The sequence below is a fragment of the Lethenteron reissneri genome, chromosome 22, assembly GCF_015708825.2.
Source record: "Lethenteron reissneri isolate LAM-NWPU_2019-01 chromosome 22, ASM1570882v1, whole genome shotgun sequence".
Lineage (NCBI taxonomy): Eukaryota > Metazoa > Chordata > Hyperoartia > Petromyzontiformes > Petromyzontidae > Lethenteron > Lethenteron reissneri.
This window is the reverse complement of record NC_083800.1, coordinates 15,110,506-15,127,312: the sequence shown is the minus strand read 5'-3', so window position 1 is coordinate 15,127,312 and position 16,807 is coordinate 15,110,506. Positions and strand designations below refer to the sequence as shown.

At 46.2% G+C, this 16,807-nt stretch overlaps 1 protein-coding gene across 1 annotated transcript; it reads left to right on the top strand.

The window, feature by feature from the left end:
- The first annotated feature begins 666 nt into the window (after window positions 1-666).
- On the top strand, window positions 667-13,865 carry LOC133345423 (C-X-C chemokine receptor type 3-like). Its single transcript, XM_061556150.1, has 2 exons — window positions 667-712; window positions 11,672-13,865. Exon 2 carries the CDS (start codon window positions 11,680-11,682, stop codon window positions 12,958-12,960), a length of 1,281 nt encoding a protein of 426 aa, XP_061412134.1. The 5' UTR covers window positions 667-712; window positions 11,672-11,679; the 3' UTR covers window positions 12,961-13,865.
- The last annotated feature ends 2,942 nt before the right edge of the window (window positions 13,866-16,807 follow it).

The following is a 16,807-nucleotide window of genomic DNA, read 5'->3' as shown; positions in this document are numbered from 1 at the left end:
AGCGATCCCAGGGAGTTCTAGGGCCGGTCTAGCTGGTCTTCTTTCTTCACTGGTTACAGCTTAACACTAGACCCAGAGCCCTTCGGCTCACCGCCTTAAATAGCCATCTCCCCCCGAGGGGAGGGGCTGTGGGGGATTCCAGCGTACGGCGAGGACGTCGCTGCGAGCACCTGCTCCGCGTACCGACGTAGCCACGCCCATTGTGTTTGTTTGCCACCCGCGGCAAGTCTAAATCAGGCCGTCTACAATGGCTACAACGGCTCTACACAAGTAACAGGGGCGTATGTGTCCTTTATACAATGCATCGAGAGAAACTCGTTGGCTTTTGCAATCGTGAATATCAACATGATCCGAGTTTGGAAAGAATTGGCACCACGCCCCTGGCTTAGATGTGTGGTTAACTCAACCATTTTCCCCACACTATTTTTTTAGCTCATACTTTCCGAGTACAGGCACCAGCTGCTACTGGGAGTGAAGGTGGCAAGGCAAGATAACTGACCCCGACAGCACAACACTCACCCACCCGCAACTCCCTGCTCCTTCCTTTTCACCTCTCCCCCTCCTCCCCTTCCTTGTGATAAACATTTCTCTACAGCAGCCGACGTGAGTCACTGCACACTCGGGGCAGCGAGCTCGGGGAGTGCCTCACTCTGCGCTTTCCCAGCCTCCTCGCTCGCTCACCTGTCCGCCGCTTGGAGATTTTCTTTGCAAGGTGAGCCCTGGGGGGACGTATAACTGTAATGAGCAATTCAACCAATCACCTGTTGCGTTTCAAGGGTTACTCATTACATTACTACCATAACTGTTATGATTCATAATATGTTTTTGGTCATAAAGGTTTTTGGGTTCGATCAGGTAAGTATAAATGTGTTTTAACCCTGCACCACCCGACACAGCCAATTAGTAAGGAGTTTGTCACGTAAACAATACGCCAATTAGTTACTTCAGCTCACCGGTGTGTTGGAGAGTAAAGCCACAACATTTATAATTTGAGTACGACGTTTCGCTGGTAATTACATCCAGCATCGGGCGATTTGCCTGAATAGTGAAGCAATCCACCTGCTTCCGGTCTTAAATAGAGCAGACGACGTCCTCACTGAACCCAATCAGGTGCAGAGATCAGGAGGGGGGGGGGTATTGTAATTATATAATATATTAGTAATCAGTGAATTAGTATGTGTTTCCTCTATAGGAAATTGTAATTGTAAGATGTGTTACTTAATAATACGCTTCCAGGCAGCACTAAGCCTCAAGCTGTCTGAGCGGTTAAAATTATTTGTATTTCTCTCAGTTTCACTGGATTCTCGAATTAGTCTTGGCCAGTAATTAGCTTTACACAACACTTCAACGTTATATTTGGTGTTCTTTTAGTCTTATGCTAATGTTACATCCCGTCTGTCCAATATAGCATCTGCCACATAAGCAATTGATCTGATACACACCTACTGTTGATAACTTAGGAATTTAATATTTAGTACAAGATACTCGTTATTGAATTTTGTGTACTATGCCAAAGCTTACTTTTCCAAAACTCGAGCTAATTTGGCAGTTACTCCCGTGATATATGGTATTTTGATTGTTTTAATAACCTGACCGCTTTCAGCAGTCTTGCTGTTCGATCTTGGTTTGGCATTCAATGCTGTTAATTTGAGCATTATTACTGTACAGCCATTCAATCGTAGCGCTTATTTGACATGTTTAATCTCTCTCCTCAGACTTTTCACCATCTGACGACTGTTTTAGCCCGATGTATGAGCCTCTTGATGCGAGAGGATTTCTGTGCGGGGTGATGATGCGAATCTGCAATCAGATAGTGTGCGTTCCCTTTCGGTAAACAATGTATTATTTTACCATTTAGGCGACGCTCGAGCAAAATATCCAGGAAAGGGAGTTTGTTATTCACCTCCATTTCCATGGTGAACTAAATTGGCAGGTTTTGTGAATTGAGATGATTTAGAAATTAATTAAGTGTATCTTTACCTTGTAACCAGACAACCAAAGTGTCATCTACATATCTAAAATAAATAGATGGTTTAATGTACTTGAAGCAAGTGCTCTTGCTTAAAAGTTTTCCATGTCCAGATTCGCTGTCGCAGTAAAATAGAGCCCATTGCTGCTCCTTCCTTTTGTCTAAAGAAATCACCTCTCCATGAGAAATAAGTGTTATTTAGACAATGGTCAGCTAGTTTTGCAATATATTTGAGTAAACCTGTCTTATTTGCTAGTGTAGAGTAATTTAAGTGACTTGTTAACTGGAACCTTAGTAAATAAAGAAATTACATCAAAGCTCACCAGAATATTATTAGAGTTAAGTTTAATATCTTTACACTTTGGTTCTTTCGGTAAAGTCACGTAGGTTAAAAAAAAAGTTAAATAAAAATAATGATGATTGCTTGTGTTGCAATCGAAACGTCGTGATTTAATTTGTTTATTTTTACTTTTATTTTTAGCTACGTGACTTTACCGAAAGAACCAAAGAGCATGGATCCTTGCAGTCACGAAAACTTCGAATCTTTAATATCTTTAATCACATTCACAAGATGTTCTGAATTTCTTACTGATGTAGGGTAACACCGACTGAGAAAAATTGCATATTTTAAAATAATCTACGATCCTTAATTGCATAATATTCTCAAGAACCTGTGTATAACATGCTTCCATCACATTATTTGGAAAAGCAATGCGATTCGAAATGCCTGCTCTCAATCAATCAATCAATCGTTATTTTACGGGCGAATATAGCCCTCAATAAAGTAGGCATCAGTGCACATTATAATGGAACGGGAACGGTGCAGGTGGCATGGAGCAACAAGAATGAAAAAAGAAACCCGTCACGCCATCAGTGGCTAACACTGACTGAGAAATGTAAATTGCAACTGTGCAGAAAATCAAGTGCAACCATGCGTAACGAATAGCTTAAGAAAATCCAGTACCAATGTTAGATTTGTCATAATCCACCATTTCCATTTATGTTTGTATTGTGAGAGAAAGAGCCAGGATTTTGCACATTATGACCATATGAGAAGTGTTCTGCCCAGCCAGGTGACTCCCACTCGTAGATATGTTGAATTTCTTTCATAAGGTAGCCACCGTGCTAATCAAAGGTGCAGGGAAAGGACAACAAGTTAAACATGAAAAGCAGTTCTAAAGAAATTAGTTGTAATCTATATTTAAAAGTGCATAGCTCCAGTGGCTTCCTAATATCAAAAGAAAGAGGATTCCAGACAGCCGCAGAAGTGCATTTGAAAATGTACGATGTGGTGACCGTCTTTGTTCGATGGATAGCTAAAAGCTGATGCGAGGATGACCGGAAGTTGTGATGGTTTATGTTCCTTTTCGAGATCAGCAAAGTATTGTGGGTTCACTTGTGGCAAGCAGCTTGTGTATTGAGTGCGACCTGATAATGTATTCGTTCGGCAACTGGAAGCAAATGCAGCTCGGCGAGCACTGAACGGACATGGTCGGATCTTGCAGTACCCGTCATGACACGTGCCAGATAATTTTGTACATGCTTCAGCATGGTAATGTGTTTGCCAGACGTCCCGTAGAGTAGTGAGTTGCAATAATTGAGGCTTGTCAATACTATGCTACATTCCACCGTGTTGGTTACAGTGAGGGAAACACGTATTTGATCCCCTGCTGATTTTGTACGTTTGCCCACTGACAAATAAATGATCAGTCTATAATTTTAATGATAGGTTTATTTGAACAGTGAGAGACAGAATAACAACAACAAAATCCAGAAAAACGCATGTCAAAAATGTTATAAATTGATTTGCATTTTAATGAGGGAAATAAGTATTTGACCCCTCTGCAAAACATGACTTAGTACTTGGTGGCAAAACCCTTGTTGGCAATCACAGAGGTCAGACGTTTCTTGTAGTTGGCCACCAGGTTTGCATACATCTCAGGAGTGATTTTGTCCCACTCCTCTTTGCAGATCTTCTCCAAGTCATTAAGGTTTCGAGGCTGACGTTTGGCAACTCGAACCTTCAGCTCCCTCCACAGATTTTCTGTGGGATTAAGGTCTGGAGACTGGCTAGGCCACTCCTTTGTTGCCTTGGCCGTGTGTTTTGGGTCATTGCCATGCTGGAATACCCATCCACGACCCATTTTCAATGCCCTGGCTGAGGGAAGGAGGTTCTCACCCAAGATTTGACGGTACATGGCCCCGTCCATCGTCCCTTTGATGCGGTGAAGTTGTCCTGTCCTCTTAGCAGAAAAACACCCCCAACGCATAATGTTTCCACCTCCATGTTTGACGGTGGGGATGGTGTTCTTGGGGCCATAAGCAGCATTCTTCCTCCTCCAAACACGGCGACCTGAGTTGATGCCAAAGAGCTCCATTTTGGTCTCATCTGACCACAACACTTTCACCCAGTTGTCCTCTGAATCATTCAGATGTTCATTGGCAACTTCAGACAGGCATGTATATGTGCTTTCTTGAGCAGGGGGACCTTGCGGGCGGGCGCTGCAGGATTTCAGTCCTTCACGGCGTAGTGTGTTACCAACTGTTTTCTTGGTGACTATGGTCCAAGCTGCCTTGAGATCATTGACAAGATCCTCCCGTGTAGTTCTGGGCTGATTCCTCACCGTTCTCATGATCATTGCAACTCCACGAGGTGAGATCTTGCATGGAGCCCCAGGCCGAGGAAGATTGCCAGTTCTTTTGTGTTTCTTCCATTTGTGAATAATCACACCAACTGTTGTCACCTTCTCACCAAGCTGCTTGGCGATGGTCTTGTAGCCCATTCCAGCCTTGTGTAGATCTACAATCTTGTCCCTGACATCCTTGGAGAGCTCTTTGGTCTTGGCCATGGTGGAGAATTTGGAATCTGATTGATTAATTGCTTCTGTGAACAGGTGTCTTTTATACAGGTAACAAGCTGAGATTAGGAGCACTCCCTTTAAGAGTGTGCTCCTAATCTCAGCTCGTTACCTGTATAAAAGACACCTGGGAGCCAGAAGTCTTTCTGATTCAGAGGGGGTCAAATACTTATTTCCCTCATTAAAATGCAAATCAATTTATAACATTTTTGACATGCGTTTTTCTGGATTTTGTTGTTGTTGTTGTTATTCTGTCTCTCACTGTTCAAATAAACCTACCATGAAAATTATAGACTGATAATTTCTTTGTCAGTGGGCAAACGTACAAAATCAGCAGGGGATCAAATACTTTTTTCCCTACTGTATGTCACGAATCAATAGTTGTTGAATGTATTGTAGAGCACTAATATGAAAATGGCAAGAGCTGGCTATATTTTGCACGTGGTAATCACGCAACATATGCTGGTCGAGTATGGTGCTGAAACTTTTTAGATGAGTACAAAACTGAATCCTGGAGTCTACAACTGCCGCACCTGATCTTCCCACAATTTTTTTCCCCTGAGCCTGGGTGCCAACCAGCAGAACCTCGTACTGTGTGGACTTTGGGGGATTCTTTGAGCGTGCTATGAAGCTCATGGCCGTACGGCATCATTTATGTGCTGCGCTCGTTGGCCTCTGCACATCCCAGGTAGTGGTTACCAGAGGTGGGACAAAGTCATTGTTATGCAAGTCCAAGTCGAGTCTGAAGTCATCAAATTCATGACTCGAGTCTGACTCGAGTCCAAGTCACATGACTCGAGTCCACACCTCAGAGGTGGGACAAAGTCATTGTTATGCAAGTCCAAGTCGAGTCTGAAGTCATCAAATTCATGACTCGAGTCTGACTCGAGTCCAAGTCACATGACTCGAGTCCACACCTCAGGTGGTTACTGCATGCCTGTCATCCAGCACTGTGAAGGAAAGGGTTGGAAGATTGCACAAAATACAAATGGTGCAAAAATTACTTACATGGGCATTGAAGCACTGTACCTTGGCTTGCCAGCAGAATACAATACAGAAAAATGCGAAATAATATAATCTGTCCCTTCTATATGGGACAATGTTACACCCTCGCATTCGTGGGGTTTCTCTAGGTGCTCTGGTTTCCTCTCACTAATTGGCTGAAAACATTTTAATGTTTCGAGAATGGCAGAGCAATAGTTGGCACAGACTCATCGCCTGGAAGCCTTCCAGCTTGTCTGTGGTTCCTCAGCGATTGAGATTTGGTATGAACGACGCTATATGGTGCTAATCATGAGATATTTTAAAAATTGTTTAAAAAGGAAATTGTTGGCTACTTTAAAGTCGCAAGATGCTTCGGTTGTGGCCCCAAGCATATGAGACTCGCCAGCTGCAGAAGCAGGTGCTGCAGTTTCACGAGCCATGGCCCCAAGTTTGCCATTCATCACCCACAGTAACATCATTGATGAGTCAATTTGTTTATTAGACTCATATGTTCACAACAAGCAACACGAATGAGTTGCAAAAAACTGGGGGAAGGGGGGAATACATGTTTTGTTGTTGCTAAATCCCTGGTTCCAGAAAATGAAACAGGCAAATCTAATCTTCATGTGCAAGGACGACCACATCTCTCCTGTTATTTCCTCCTGCGTGTAGCTGGGAGTCCATGATCCTTGCCAGTAACCACAGAGACTGATCACATCTGGATTCAAATTAGTAACATCCATTTCACCTAGATTACGGCATTCATTGTAATTAAGGCCACAGCAACATCACGTAACAGGTGGGCCACTGCAAGAAGTCTCTGGTCTTCCATCCATGAACAATGACCTCCATCAATGCTTGGTACTAGCACAATTTTACATAAGTGACCTGCCATGTACATAACTCTCCCAACTTCATGTGCAGACGACATAGCCGTTTCTGCACAGCTCAGCTCGTTATTATTGGAAGCACATTACCGTCTCTGGAAACACCACCTGTAGAATCATGCAGAAAATGCCACTCTTGCTGTGTCTCTGTGTGGTAGCCCAGTGTGATATGACCACACTTCAAGGTATCTAGGGGCTATCATGGATAGAAGCCTCACCTTCACACATTAAAACGATGTGTTGAAAGACCACGTAAAAAAATCGCCCTGCTACAGAAACAGGAACGACCTGGGACACCTCAGCTGATGCGCTGCAACCTGCCGCCCTCTCACTGATGATCTACTCAGTGACAGAGTCACTGCACTCCAGCCTGATCCAGGAGCTCATACACAACACTGCCAGATGCAAATTTAGAAAACGCAATGCGCTTCATAACCAGGAAACTGAACCTGACACCAGTCCCCTGGCTCCCTGTTCTGCACAGACATGCAAACTTCAAAGGAGTTTGGATGTTTTCTTGCAAACTACAATCATCTATCCATCAACCTAAAAAATGTACCTCATCCGATCCCCCTTCTGAAATCATGCTGTAACATCTCAGAATGTCACCCAGATCCAGAAGAAAGCTGGCTAACAGAGTGGAACATTGGTGTAACAATCAATCACTGGTAGAACAATCAATCACATTAGAACATCATCAGGCCGATATGCATATCTCCTTAATAAATAAATACAAATCAAGAAAAGCCACAGTAATGGCCATGCAACCAAAACCATGGACCATATAGTAAGCCACTGTATTGTGCACTCTGTTGTATTTATGCCCCTTTTTACAAAAATGTATATTAGGAATAATTAGGCCAAAAAATATATATATATTTTTTTATTAAATAATGAAAACAACCCACTACTCGTCACATTCCACGCCAGGCATCTGGTAAACGTGGTATGCCATCAAAAACAGCAAACGTCAGGACCTCCCCGCCACCTTTGTCTTCCAACGGTTCGGCACAAACAGGCCAACCATCAAATCCGGAGAGGGGTCTTGCCTCGGGATGACCCACGCAGGGGGAGCAAGGGAGTTAGAGGGTCGCGAAAAGGGTTTATGACCTGACATTCCGAGGGTGTCTGTTTTTCTGTTGTTGCTTCTCTCGCAAGAGATGCGCAGAGGGGAGGGGTTCACGTTTTTGAGTTTTAAACACAAACGTACAGAAATCTGAGGGCAGTCTGGTTCGAGTCGCGCTCAGTCTTGCTCTCGGCTTGCGACGCGGCGTTGTGAGGGAGGCTCGCAAAGGAGCTGGGGCGCATCGTGCCTCGAGGAAAGATGGGAGGAGGAGGGGTCGTCAGAGTCGCAGAAGTCTGAGTTCAGCCTGGGTCGAGGCTGGGTTTCAGCCATGCCCCGGCTGGCGGTGCCGTCGTGAGGGAGCAAACACCGATACCGATGGCCAGTGTCGCTTCTCGCAGAACGAAGTGGCGAGGTGTGGTTAAGTGCGAGTGAAGCTTGCGAAATTCCAGTTATCATTCTCGAGCCAGCGAAGACACCCAACGTCAACCCAACGTCAACCCAGCAACGAACGAGAGCATCATTCATCGCCACAGCGCTCCAAGCCGGTGAGCGTGCACAGCCGCGTCGTCCAGAGTCTGAGCCAACGCAGCCCTGAAGTAAGGGCGGGTGTCCGTGTGAAGCTGGCAGCGATCAGGTAGAGAGCACGGAGAAAATGAGGAAGAGGAGAGCGCCATCGAATGCGCCGTGTGTTTAATACACACACATATCGACCAGCACCCGCTGAGAACAGAGAAGACGTCCAGCGGTGGCGGAGCAGCGCGCTATCCGACGACGGAATCATCGCGCACCACGACGGCGAGCGTCGTGCCGACGCCACTCATCTAGCAGTGGAGAGAGAGAGCGCACGAGCAGCACGACCCGGGCGTCACCGAGCGTCGTGCCGACTCGTCATCTTGCGGATGAGCTGCGCACTTCCGACGATGGAATCATCGCGCACCACGACCGCGAGCGTCGTGCCGACGCCACTCATCTAGCAGTGGAGAGAGTGCACGAGCAGCACCAAGCCCTGGGCGCCATCAAGCACCAAGCAACCAAGTTTCTTCAAGGAACATCGTGCCAACGCCGCTCAATCTAGCTGCGGAGAAAGCCGGCGACGGGCTCGCTGCTGCCATGCCCGAGCGAGAGGAAACCTCTCTGGCCGCTGGTTGTATCCCCCTCCCCCACCCCACAAGCTCCGACACAACTCCCGGCTCTAAAATTTTTTAAATTTTACAAGGGGACAACGCACACACAACACGCACACGAATAAGACTTTCAAAAAGATATATTTGTGTTTCAAAAAGGGTTGCCATTTCAAGGTGGTGCGTTCAATATCAACTGATTGTGCAAAGCAGTTGCTGCCGTCGAGTTACATGAATAAGAAGTGTTTTAGTCATTCATTTTCGTTAATTGAATAATCTTGCTCATTAATCTATTGACGTATGCTTCCGCCTTTGCATATTAGAGTGTCATATTTTGGTTTAGAATAAAAATTGCTTAACAAAAGCGTTTGAGTGTTTCTTTCCAAGTCCATGCAAAACTCTTATTTATAAGAACTGTATCCTGCGTTGAGATATGAATTTGGAGACCTAACATAATATAAACACACTAAGATACTCAATAAATGTTTAATCAAAGATAATCGTTTTATCCTGATTGATGCAACTCTGGATAACGAAGCTAAGCCATAATTATCATAACTGCATACGTTAACATAAATTCAAACATTCGCATACATTATCTCCGCGATTATCATAATTTATGCATATAATTATATACATTACCATAATTACTGTGCATTACGCATAGTTATAAGTTTTATTATTTTTTATCAAAATTTCATAATCCGACATATACAACAACTCCTTCAATGGAAGAATAGAAAAACTACACAAACTCTTTCCTGAAGCTCTCTCATGGCTAGCACACATCGACATTGGCTCCTGAACATATTGCCATCATACTAAAGAATAGAAGAACGGACTGGCTCTACCACTCTGGCTGGATCTCGACAAAGGAATTGTGTTCGGGTTCGTTCAACGGCATATTCATTATCGTAGTAAAAAAACATTTTAGGGAAAATAGTGATGCCTTATGCCGTTTAAAAGCAATGACATATTTAGACACTTTTCTGAGAATTAACAATGTAATTATGCTCTCAGAGGGGAAAGGGCGACGACCACTGCAGATATGGACCGATGAGATCAACTCATGTGTGGGAGTGAGGTGTATTGTGGCATCACAAGACCGTGAAGGATAGCAATGGCATGAGGAATTCATCCAGCTGTGGATGGACAATGGCTGATGAATGCTGTAAAAGGGGGTGGGTGCACCCTGTGTTTCTCTATGACTTTACCCTTTAGCCTTTGCGTCTACCGGCTTAATATGGCACTGGCATGTACTGTTATTATTTCCTCGCTCCTCCGATTAGCACGGTTGGCTACGTATGGTGCAAATGAAGTTCAATATTAACGCGTTCGCTTTGAAGTTTCCCAGAAAGGGGTTGGGGTTTACACATTCGTGCCACGGCACCACAGCCACAAGGAGGCGGGCGCGCTCACTTCCTGCCACATGCTTACGTTCACTGCAGCAGGCACAGATGACCGCAGAGATAGAGGGTGGCGAGAGGAGTTGAGCCGGGTTGGGTTTGGGAGCAAGCAGAGGCAGTCTCAAGATTTGTCTGATTACTTCATTCATGAGAACACTGATATTATTTTCTCCGTAGTATTGCTATCTATTCAGTTGATATGCTAATCGCAGATCGTAATTATCGTCATAGAGAATATAAAATATAAAATAGGTAATACAACAATGAATGTTGAAACCGGTCCAGTTTGCTTGTTTTGACTGCTGCTGAAATGATGCACTCCAAAAAGGCCATGCGGCTGTTGTGTACAAAATACGTTAATTTTGTGTGCAGACGGATATGGGGCTATCCATAAATGACGTCACGCGATTTTGGCAGATTTTTGACCCCCCTACCCCCCTCGTCATACGGCGTCATAAAAAGTCAGACCCCCCTCAAATATGACGTCACAAAGCTATATTTCCATTTTGAAAATAAAACATGCTTCAAATCACTTTTAACTATTGTCATTATCATGGCTTGGCTTTTTAAAAAAAAAAATTGTCATTATAGTGCGTATTTAATGTGGCGCTGCACTCTGATGTTGTAGGAGAAAACACGTATTAAAAGGGAAGCTGAAATTTAGCATAAAATTCACTTGAAAATATTTAACGTCTAACTAAAACTGCAGATGTTCAGAATGTTATATTGAAAGTCTCTTATCATTATAAAATATTTAATGTAATTAAAACTATAAAAAATACTTGAAACTTTGTAGTAGAACGAAGCAAAATGGAGAGTACAATTATAACAATCACATATTCATTCCACAGAATGAAAAGCCCTGGAAGAATCATTAAAATCAAAATGTTTAATAACAATCATTAAAAAAATTACAAAATGTATGCTTCTCCATTCTCCGATAAGCAAAATGCTCCTTCATGGAATAAATAAGTGACCTCAGTATATTTAAATATTCAAATAGTTAATAATGAAAATTAATCAAAATGAGTGTTGTTATAACAATTATATTCTTTATATTTATTTAAAGTTGCGCATTTTGATGTGACGTCACATTTCTCAAACCCCCCTCCCCCCCCTCGTCACACATCGTCACAAATGTCCCTAGGTGTGTGACGTCATTTATGGACGGCCCCGATGGGAAGAAGACCATGATTTTTTATTGTTATTTGCAGATTGCCACAGATGAGCATCATAACATGGCAACTTGGCTTGTCATAATTACAATTTGCTAACCACGCCGCTGCTCCCCTCAAACCCGCAAGCATGAGTCACTGTAGGGGGGTGAGAATCCTCTCACACAGTCTGCTCTGCCATCTTCTTGGTCTCGGTCCCTCGCAGCACAGGCCATGGATGTAGACTCAGGCTTCACGACGGCCAACCCGCTCGACTCAAGCTCCGTGTGGGGCCCCACCGACGACTACGAGGATGACAGCGGCGCGCTGTGCTCGGATGGCGCCCAGCGGCTGGGCCAGACCCTGCTGCCCGTGCTCTACTCGATCGTGTTCATCCTGGGCCTTGTGGGCAATGGGTTGGCGTTTCTGGTACTGGTTCGACGGCAGCGTCGCGGCTATGGCAGCGGCACATGGGACACGACGCAAGTCTTCCTGCTCAACCTGGCTGCCGCTGACCTCTTGCTGGTCGCCACGCTGCCGCTCTGGGCGCGCCACGCTGCCCGCGAGTGGCCGTTTGGTGAGTGGGCATGCAAGTTGGCCACGGCACTCTACAGCGTCTCCTTCTACTGCGGTGTCTTCGTGCTCACGTGCCTCAGTGTAGACCGCTACCTTGTTGTGGTGCGCGCCACGCGCTGTCGTGGGGTGCGGTGGCGGCGCCGGCGCGCGTGGGTCGCCTGCGCCGGTGCGTGGTCCGCGGCGACGCTGCTCAGCCTCCTGGATGTGCTCTCCAGCCGTGCGCAGCTTCAAGCGGACACCCCCGACTCCGCACCGCGCACAGTTTGTCAGAGCCTCCACGCGGGCCCCGGCGGGCATGTGCGGAAGGCGGCGCTCGCCGTCTTTCAAACGGCGGCGTGTTTCCTCCTGCCGTTCGCCATCATGCTCGCCTGCTACGTCCGCATTGCCGTCACTCTGGCACACACCAAGAGCCGCGGCTCAAGGCGCAAGGCAGTGCGTGTCATCGTGGCCCTGGTGCTGCTTTTCTTCCTGTGTTGGCTGCCCTACAACGCGGTGCTGTTGGTGGTCGCGCTCGCTGACCTGCGTGGAACGTGGCTCGGCTGCCGCACGCACGAGGCGCTGCACTACGCCAGGCAGACAACGGAGACGCTTGCCTTCACGCACTGCTGCCTCAACCCGCTGCTCTACGCCTTTGTGGGTGTCCGTTTTCGCGAAGATTTGTATCGCATGCTGGGGGACGTGCGATCGACGCTCTGCTCGTTGCTGACTGGCAGTGGGACAGCCCGCCAGGCTGCTGGGGAGGCCAGCACAGGAACCCAATCGATGCCAACACACTCTGGGGAAGCTCGCTCACAAGAACATCCACAGCTGGAAAATGATGGTGTTCCCATAGACACATTACAAGACCTACCTTATTGCCTTGCACACAGCCCTGGGTTGCACGCAGAAAGTAGCCACATTTTTTCTGGTGTCTCCACTCACTCGTGGGTTTATTTCTAATTCTGGTGTTGTCCTATCAAGTGCAATGGATCATGCTGCCAATTATATTATCTTTGTAGAATAGATATAAGTAGTGTGATGTACGTGTGTATATGACACCCTCGTTGGCCATCAAGCTGGAGTTTCACGTACATCACAGCTCTTGCTAGAACCGGCGTGTCAGCACCAGGTAGTTGTAATTCCCCACCGTTGGTTTTACTGTTGCTGCCTCTGGTAAATCCACTACCAACAACACCTAGGTGGAATGTTTAACCACAAATTGTAATAATATAATCTGCTGAAGTGCTTTGAAAGCAATGTCCAGATTATACAAGTGTTGTGTTATGATTCTAAATACATTCAGCTGTCCACCCCGCTGGGTAAGTGGCCGGATAAGGGAGGTTCCATGCATGATCTTTGTGAGCAGCTCCAATGGAAGGGCTCCCATCCCTCTCTCATTCAGTGTTGGCTGCACCGCCTCAAACCAAATGCCACGGCTAATTAAAATACTTCTCCATTATGGCAGTTTCCTATCATGCGTTGCTCGTTGGCAGAGATGACACATTGGCAAGGCTCACTGTTTTACAGCGATGAGTCGTGCTGTGTTTACATGGTGCTTACATGGACCAGTCCACAGTTGTCTATCTCTATTACTGCAGCTTGGCAGTCGGTCACATTTGCTCGTTATTTTGATGGTGACATTACAAGTCGACCATTATGCAAATGATTAAAGAACTTCTGATGATTTGTACATAATGCACAAAGTCCGAGTGCTTTGTGTGCACGTTTCTGCGTGTTGTTTGATTTTTCCAGGCTGCACTTTTTCTGTGATGATGGGTTTTCTCGTCACTTACACATTTTATCTGTGCAGTGCTACAATGCAGTAGTGTGACATGGTGACGAGATCACCCGTGGGAGATATGCAGTCGTAGCACAGCATTAGGTTACGGTTAGTCTTTTTTTTTTAAACCTTTTTAATGAAAAGAGAGTTTAAAATCTGTATTTATATGTATGAGTGTTAGGGTTAGTGTTAGGATGTACGAGTGTGTTTTGTATGTGGGGAACAGTGGTATTTCTGTAAGCTTGCTGCGCTACGGACCTAGCGACCCAAGTTCAATTTCCGCTCACCAGTGCACGAATCCTGGGTCTCCCCTACATCGACTCAGTCTCAAATAAGTACCTGGTAGTGTCTAAACATTGGCACTAGGGAGAAGCACCCAGACATGGTGCTGGCCATCTGCCTCCTCATGTGCTGTACCGGCCTTCATCAGTGATTGCTAACAGCACTTGCCCCAAAGTCTGTTAAGGTTATACAGTATGGGGGATCTTTGTATGTGAGTGGCATGGCTCACATCACTGGTGTGATATGAGCCATGCCATTGGAAAAAACGCCTATATTGTCTCTTATGCTCATGGAGCTCATCTCCTGACCAACCCCCCCTCCCCCCCAGGGTTCCTCCAGAAACAGCTGGAAGTCACTGCAGATGGCCACATTGAATGTTAAATCTTCACTTGTGACTGCAGGAATTCATACTCTTTGGGTCTTTTGGTAAAGTCATAGAAAAAAAACACGACGTTGCGATCGCAACACAAGCAATCGTCTTCAGGTGAAAAATACAGCAGGCGAACTTCTGTATTTTCTCCTGCCTCAGCAGTTTGCCTGCTGTATTTTTTCACCTGAAGATAATTGCTTGTGTTGAGATAGAAACGTCGTGATTTTTACTTTTTTATATCTACGTGACTTTACCGAAAGACCCAAAGAGTATATTGAATGTTCACATGCTCACTGCCGAGGAGAGGCTGCCACTCCTATATCAGGAGCTGGACCGGTACCGTCTGGACCTCTGTGGAATACAGGTCAGGTGGACTGGTTCTGGTTCCATTTGTAGTGTGTTATATGGAGACACACACTGGAGTTGGAGGCAACACGTTCATTACAACACCCTAACAGGGCTACTACTTAAACGTTACAACGGGTTCTACATAGAGGTGATAACTACACAGTTAACTAGACTACATAACCGGGTCAGTCAGTCACATACTGCCTGACCCACGATGCCGAGCGTGACATCGAAGACCGAGGAAGAGACGTAGCACCGGCGGGTTCCATTCCAACAGAGAGCCCAAAACCTTCTCGGGACTGCCCCTTTATGCTCCTGAGCAAGGCCTGGCTCCGCCCTCGGCCACACCCCCTTCTAGATCCTACTAGAACGCTCTGGCCCATATCACGTGTCCATCGAGCCCCTTTTTGGGCCCCCTTGCTACCCTGCCCTGGCCACATGCCATCTCGGGTTCACACAGAGTATCACGTCCTCACTCTCTCTCCGACCCTCACCAGAACTATGCCCCCTCGGGCCCGCTTCCATGCCATATCCACTCTTGTGCCAGAGAGAGACTCAAGACATCAATTTACACTCTTGTGACTAGCTGGCGCTAAACACCATAGCAACATCACCCCCCCCCCCCTCCTTGGTAAAACACAGCCGTCCCGGCTGTGTTTTAACCATAACAACAGCAACAAGAACCAATAACCAAAAAAAGAATGCCTTCCAAAAAGCAACAAAGCAGCAACCGTCGCCCAGACAGTATGTACATCAACTGAGAAGCACCCAAAACAATATTTCCGCAAACACATGACCAACAACCCCTAGACAATGTACACCCCCCAACACCCGGGTGACGGCTGCTCCACTCTCCCCAATCCACATCCGGTCGGCGCAACCGGAAACTCCAAGGGTACCAGGTGCTGGGATCCTGTGGGCGGAAAACCTGAAAACTCCTGAGGCACGACCTCCGCAGACGCACGCCCCAGCTCGTCGGACACATCAGCCACCCGGCCCTTGGGTAGTGGGGATGAAGGGATCCCGCCCGGTGGAGAAAAAACGGTTTCACATGCGACAGATGCACAACAAACGTGGCGATCAGACTGGTTCTACACACACCCATTGATACAACATTAACGTCAGGTCTCATGCCACCGTGCAACCATCCCATCAAGCAAGCGGTGATAGGGCGAGGTCTGAAACCTTTAAGTGCCCATGAAATCACACACCTCTCAAGTACTATTTGGACGTATTCCAACATCCCGGGTCAAATAAGTCATGCTTCAAGGTCGACCCATGTATTGGCTCAAGGAAGTCGCGCTTCAAGGTTGAGCCATGTACTGGCTCAACCCCTCGGCGCTACCAACGGGGGGGGGGGGGGGGGGCAGCGGGGGATCTATGATCCCACGCAACCCCACCCCTCGATGGGTGATCTAACACTCACTGCACCATGGGGTCAATATGCAAGTTCATTTTTGCGTAGAGTTCTGATTTGAGTTGCTTTAATATTCGGAAACTGATCTTGACTGGTTCATACCCCAATGCCTGGCAGCCAACCCTATGTCTATGTGTGGGGTAGTATGCCAGAAGTCTTTAAGGACTTCACAGGCAGGCCAAGTTTAAAATTAGCAGAGCCACTGACAACTGACTTGGTCAGTGACATGACGCACCAATTTGATTGGAAGGCATCGAAACATTAAAATCAGATTGGTGCAAAAGGAATAGGCGCGAAGATTAAAATAATTAATAAGGAATGGTTGATAACCATTGGAAAAGGGGATTGGAGGAAAAGAGGAGAACTTGCTGGAAAGGGGGTAGAGGATATGTAAGGGGCCCGGGTAAGAGCTCGGGACGCATTCTGGAATGAAGCCTCTATAAGTATGGTCTGTATGTGTTTGCACATTACCTTACCTATATAAGTCATTTTTTGTCCGTTTGTGTGTCTGTCCGTCTGTCTGTGTATGCAAATTGCGATGGATTTAACTCGCAAACTGTGGGGTTTATGTTTAAAAAAATGTATCCAGATACTACGCGATAGCCAGCGC

What these genes read in the sequence shown, in the direction of transcription:
- LOC133345423 (XM_061556150.1), top strand. Translation starts at nt 11,680, where the DNA reads ATGGATGTAGACTCAGGCTTCACGACGGCCAACCCGCTCGACTCAAGC.